The following is a 6108-nucleotide window of genomic DNA, read 5'->3' as shown; positions in this document are numbered from 1 at the left end:
TATATATATAAAATATAATTTTTAAATTTTTTTGGTGGTAAATGTATTCAACTTTTTTGAGTTACCGTCTTGTTTTTTTTTGGGGGGGGGTTGTTTTTGTTTTTGAAAATGTTCCAAAATACTGCATCTAATTTTTTTCAAGACAAAATACCTAATTTACATTTTATACACAGGTTTTCTAAAAAAGTACATTTTATATTCCGATACTTTGAATTGTTAAGAAATGTCTCAACACCAACTGCACATTTTTTTTAGGATGAGGCTCATTCCAAACAAGACTTTCCATTTCGAGAATAAAAAATGACCAAAGTATAAAAACCTGTTCAAAGCTTTATCGGCGACTGTTGGTTGGGCGAATCCTTGTTGGGCGGCTGCTTGTTGGGCGACTTCTTGCACAGTCAGCTCGGAGATTTCTCGTTCAACTGCGTGCATACGACAAGTCGGCGTAAGAGTTTAGTGAGCGTGCGGTTGGAGTTGCAGAGTGCGGGCGGGGCAGGGGTAACCGACCGGCGGCGGCACCGCAGGAGTGCGAGGGCGTGACGGAGGCGCAGGTGCTCTCGTACTGGCATCGCTGGTTGATGCCCAAAGCGGGAGACCAGATAGGACTTTCCAACAGTCGCTGGCCGCGAGAGCCATACTCCTGACCGGACACCTGCAAGCACGCACGCATGCACACACACACACACACACACACACACACACACACAATTGGTACAACATTTTTGAAGATACACAACTTTTACCAAATATGACTTTTCTGAAATACTGTTTTTTCCCCCAAATATTCAGGATTTTAAAAATATTTGTATTCTTTTTATTGTATTCATTTTTAAATTTTTTATAATGTTATTTTATTATATTTTCATTCTATTATATTGTAATTTTACTCTATAGTCTACACTTTCCATCTTTCTTAAAAAAAATATACACTTCCCCCCTCCAAAAAAAAAGAAAAATTAACATTTTAAATTTTTTTTTCAAAAATCTGTATTTAATTTTCCTTTGACTGTTCTGATGATTATTTGATTATGAATTTGTTGGCACCGTGCCGATGGGAAGGTGGCGGTAGTCAAGTCGTCCATTGAGGAGGAAGGTGACGAGCGGACTCCACGGCGTGGAGTTGAAGTCCCCGCACAGAAGCACGGGGTGGGCGGCGCCATTCGGGAGGCGGGCCAAACGGCCAATCTCGGCCAATAGGATGGCCAGCTGGGCCAGCTTGACGTCGCCCCGCCGCGGGTTGTACAGAAGGTGCGTGTTGGCCACGCACAAAACGTCGCCGTCATCCACCCCGGCGCCCGCCGGCCGCAGCAGGACCACCAATCCCACGTTGTCGCGGTCCAGGAGGGCGTCGCCCGGCCGGAAGAACTCGACGGGGTTGGATGAAAGCAGGCACAGGCGCGAGGTCTTGAAGGCCACGACGCAGCCGTCTGGCTTCTTGCCCGTGCGCTTCTTGTACACGCACTCGTAACCTCAAAACATCGTCAAACATCAGCATAATCAGTCACAACAACAACAAAAATCTTTTTCGACCTGTCACATGTTCTTCCTTCAAGTGAGTATCACGGAAAAGTGTGAGTGACCAAAAAAAAACAAACAAACAAAAAAAAAACCAAATAGTTACAGAATTTAATGCAGTTCTAAAAAACTATTTGAAAGAAAAAAAAAAAAAAAACAATCTGAAAATATGAAATCTCCTCGCCAACGGAAAAGTACCTTGTGCGTGTAGCGCCGGCCGTATCTGATTTTCAAAGTGGTCCTCCTGAACTTCCTGAAGGCACAGCACCTGAGTGGACAAGGGCACAGAGGTCAAACGTCACATGGGGCGAAGGTTAACCTCGGCGCAACGCGGCGGGCCTCACGTCAGCATCGTAGTGGCGCAGTTCAGCCAGTAGATTGCGCAGCCGGTGCGACCAGCGCAAGGCGGCGGGCGGGCAGTGAGTGTACAAGTAGCCGTTAGCTCGCAGCAGCTCCTGCGACAGGATGTTGTACGACATCACCGACAAGTCCAATGCTCTGCCACCCCTGTGTGGCGCCATTGCTGTGGCGCAGGCTGGCGACCCTTCCCACCATCTGGGCAGCAGCGACTCCCAACCTTTATTCCGCCGAGGCACAAATTTGACATGCAAAGAAAATATTTCCAGGCCTTTGAAGTGTTCATTGCATCTTTTTTTTTAGAAATTCCACAAAGGTTCGAAATGTCACATGTGCTCCACACGCTCACCTCGCATTGGAGCTTGAAGGTCAGGTGATTCGGTTCCCGGTGGAGGAGGCTCCCCGACAGCATCCCTGGAGGACGTTCCGAGCATCTCGTCTACGCAGCGCAGATCCGATTTGGACCCTCGGCTTTGTGACATTGTGTGCTTGCCTGCGTCTTTGCGCTCGCTCATGTCCCTCATAGTCCTTGCCACATGCTTGCTTTTAAAATCTTCGCTCAAAACTTTTCCAGGCCGGCTAGTGTCTCTCGGGCGAGAAACCCCCCTTAAGCCGGGGCCTCCTCCTCCTCCTCTGTTTGCATCCCTATCTTTGACGCTCCTCTTCTCCTCCGCGCTCCTACTGCGTTTGGAAGGAGGCTCGTGGTCCATCATCAGGGCAGGGTACGTGGACACCCAGCGAGGACTTGTGAGGCAGACGAGGGCCAGCCGGCAGACGGACAGATGTTGAGGAAGGAGGCCGCTGCCAATGCCGCTCAACAGGCCAAGAAACATAATGCGACTGGCACCAAGAAGAAGAAGAAAATAAAGATGAATTCATTGTCACTGAATGGAAAACACTTTTTTCCCCACACACAAAAAAATCACACAAGATATCTAAAAATAAAAATTCATCCAGAACAATGTGACTGATTTGCCTTATTTCAGACATGCCTGAGAAGCTGTTAAAAAAATCAAATCACAATTAAACAACGGAGAGGAAAGTTAAACATGAACTGGAGTGATCACTACTCGACGTCTCACACCAATCACATTGAGTTTCCATTTGTCTTTTAGGTACTCACGTCGTTTCTCGGTCAGTGACGGAGACATAATTCGTTTCCAAAGCACTATTTTAATAAAAATTACTGAGTATTTATAGAGAGGATAATAAATATGTAGTACCAGGTCTGGTTGTGACAATATACACCGACTGTCGTCGACATTATACGTCATTGCTACGTAAGAATAAGGCGTCAGAATCCACTGATACGTTTATGACTTTGGAACATCGAAATATTTTAGAGGTTTATGCTCAAATGTTTGCATAAAAATGACATATTAGTTTAAATATTTCATTTAAATCATCTGATGAATAGTAACTGTAAATTAATTAAACTGTTTTCTTCTCCACAACTCACATTTCATTGGCGGCAGAAAAAGCAAATATTTTTCCGAAAGACTTTGAACGCAGCACCAGAAGTCGACTCTTCATTCGTTTGTGTGCTTGTGTGGCTCATAAGTTAGTGATGAGATTTTCGTCTCTTTTCGGTGATCCGGTTCATTTGGATCGGCTCAGTGAAAAGAGTCGGCTCTTTATGGCTCTAAAACGGCTCTTTTAACTTTAGCTTTTCTTTTAAACATTTATGACAAATTTAGCATACATTTTGATAAATGACTTGGTGAACTTAATCTTGCACTCTACTGACTGCAAATAGCAACAATTATCAAGCAAAGAAATGACTTTTTACTTATTTTATCGAACATTAAAATGGCTCCAAACAATAAACAAGCAACAAAATTAAACTTCAACCAACAACAATCAAATATGCTGCATCATAACAAAAATAGTGAGTATCAACTGCAACAGCAGCAGTGAACAAAACAAACATCAGCTACTCCTTGCTTTATTTTAAATTTGTAGTCAACAAAACTAAATACTTCAACTTGGAATACTTCAATTTGTCCAGTCTTTGAGAACACCCTCTCTGACGGGACAGATGTTGCTGCAATGCACAATCTACTCTCCATTACTTTGATCAAACGGGGGTAGACGGAAGCTCGGTATTTCCACCAGCTCAGTGGATCAGCTGCCCTTGAAATCTGTGGTTCTTCAATATATGTCCTAATTTAGTGCTTTGTGTGTTTGCACGCTTGGCTAATACTGTAAATTAGATTCAGATTGCTTGCCCAACGCCTTTGTGGTTTCCCGGACAGTAGGGGGCGATATGAACTAAAGACATCAAATTCACCAAGAAGAAGAAGAAGTACAAGCACAAGAACGGTACCACATCCGGTTCAATGAGCAAGTTTTTCCGCTGTCCACAAGCCCTGTTCTCTGTGAGTAATTTTAACATTTTAAACTGTCTTCGCAGTTTATCTCTGAGTGTATAGATGTAGACAATTGGGGAGAGTTATTACGACACGTTGCTCCTTTAATTTTGTTGTTGTGACTCACTAAGTCACTGGAAGTTATCGTAAAAAAACAACGTCAGCAAAGGGAGCAGCGAGCGAGCACGCCGCCGACAAGTAGACCTCAGATGTCAATCAAAAAGCAATCGCGAACAGCGTTTGACTTGAATACTATTCTGTATGTTTTCCACACCAAAGCTGCTTTCAGCAGTGGAAGTGTGATGGCTTCACATCAGTGGGGGGCAAATTTGTTTCAAAACTGTTCCCACAAATGCACCCGTGATTTGGACTTGGATCGCTCAAACAGATGCATTGCGAGTGCGGGCACGTTTGGAAATGGACGGGTTGAAAGTAAAAGTCTGCCACTTTACGAATAATGACTCAAATTCAATAGAAAAAAAAGAAACAACTTTTTTTATGGACTACAGTGTGTGACTTTCCACTTTTGTTTTGTTTTTCTGCCGGACCAGATGAGTAAGATTACTGGGCCAAAGGCGCAGCCGCCAGACTCGGAGGACATGCGGAAGGGACGCCAACCTGCATTTGGACACGTGTGAGTACTGAGCTGTGTGGTGTGCTTGAAGAGCTGATGTCTGATGTCACGTTGCACCACAAGGTGGAGGTGAGTGTGCCCGCCTGTCTGTCTCTCACGCAACTTAAACTTCTGCTTCATGTACTGCACAACAGTGTCAACTCACATAGACAACCCGAGCATCATCAAGCACTTCTGGAATATGTTTTTAAACCTTGAAGTGGACCAAGTTAGTTTAAAAATGTGTCTATGTATGCATATATACCGTATATAATATATACATACATATGACATTTAAAAACTTGACCAGAAGAGTGTGATCATGTTGTTGTGGAGTACACGGCAGTTAGTTTTTGTCTCAGTGAGAGAAGTCGGACGTGCTCATGTCCCCCTTGGCGTGTCATGAGATGTCAGTGACATCACGCACAAGCTGGTCAAGCACATGCTCTCATCTCAGGCCTGTCGTCAGTGTTTGTGTGCGTTCAACTTGAACTGGCCCACACAAAGATTGACTGGTCAAATGCTTTTACATTGTCATGTTCGCTTTTCTGTCCAATAAATTGTTCAACTTGAATTCGAGTCTTTGCCTATCATGACCAAATCCATCCTCAACTCACTCGAAGCCTTTTCAAAGACTGAAGTCTTGAGCTCAGACTTGCGCTTCAGTCACATCAGACAGTCTTTTCACTGCTCCCGTTGGTCTCCACATGACTCGAAACTCTAGGAATCGAGCTTTTGGGTCATGTGAAACCGACGGGAACAGTGAAAAGACTGATGCGACCCAAGTGCAAGTCTGAGCTCAAGAGTCAAGTGGGACTTTGAAAAAGTGCTGCAATGCCCGCCCCAAACCACACCCAATTTGACATCCACCAATTGCGGTGAGGCCCGTCATTTGCATAACCACATCCCAAATTTACATAACTGTGCCCACTTGCCAAATTCTGACCAATCAGAGTACTCCAAATTTGCATAACCACGCCCCGAGAGAGCCCACCAATCAGAGAATGCGCAATATGCATAACCACTCCCCCTTTCCACCAATCACAGCATGTTATCGTCAAGCTCCACCCACTTTCACAGCTATCAGCGAATCATCAGCCATCATTCCAACCAGGCCACACCCACTTTCTTTGGATTTTTCTGTCTGAAAAAAAAAATCCAGGAAAAAAAAAATTTTGTCCACCAATCACAGCATGTTATCGTCAAGCTCCACTCACTTTCACAGCTATCAGCGAATCATCAGCCATCATTCCA

The 6108-nt window shown here is 44.3% G+C and overlaps 1 protein-coding gene and 1 long non-coding RNA gene across 6 annotated transcripts in view; one reads left to right on the top strand and one right to left on the bottom strand.

Annotated features, from left to right (window-relative positions):
- The window catches only part of angel2 (angel homolog 2 (Drosophila)), a 12524-nt gene that overhangs the window by 1023 nt on the left and 5393 nt on the right, over positions 1 to 6108 (bottom strand). Inside the window, exons 1-8 of one of the 5 annotated variants that reach the window (XM_019871459.1) lie at positions 2996 to 3154; positions 2374 to 2712; positions 2222 to 2313; positions 1860 to 2092; positions 1714 to 1783; positions 1045 to 1469; positions 508 to 652; positions 321 to 422 (exon numbers count right to left, since the gene is read on the bottom strand). In XM_019871459.1, the coding sequence (XP_019727018.1) occupies positions 321 to 422; positions 508 to 652; positions 1045 to 1469; positions 1714 to 1783; positions 1860 to 2092; positions 2222 to 2313; positions 2374 to 2705 (1399 nt within the window). In that variant the 5' untranslated portion in view covers positions 2706 to 2712; positions 2996 to 3154. Of the gene's footprint in view, positions 1 to 319; positions 423 to 507; positions 653 to 1044; positions 1470 to 1713; positions 1784 to 1859; positions 2093 to 2221; positions 2713 to 2893; positions 2967 to 2995; positions 3155 to 6108 lie in introns of those variants that run through there. The other 4 variants (XM_019871454.1, XM_019871458.1, XM_019871457.1 and 1 more) reach the window with 4 other exon arrangements.
- LOC109516725 (uncharacterized) lies at positions 4637 to 4882 on the top strand. Its single transcript, XR_002168393.1, has 2 exons — positions 4637 to 4679; positions 4793 to 4882. It is a non-coding gene; the product is annotated as an uncharacterized LOC109516725 (long non-coding RNA).

The sequence above is a fragment of the Hippocampus comes genome, unplaced genomic scaffold, assembly GCF_001891065.2.
Source record: "Hippocampus comes isolate QL1 unplaced genomic scaffold, H_comes_QL1_v1.1 scaffold100, whole genome shotgun sequence".
In the NCBI taxonomy this organism is placed as follows: domain Eukaryota; kingdom Metazoa; phylum Chordata; class Actinopteri; order Syngnathiformes; family Syngnathidae; genus Hippocampus; species Hippocampus comes.
This window is presented reverse-complemented; position numbering and strand designations above follow the sequence as displayed.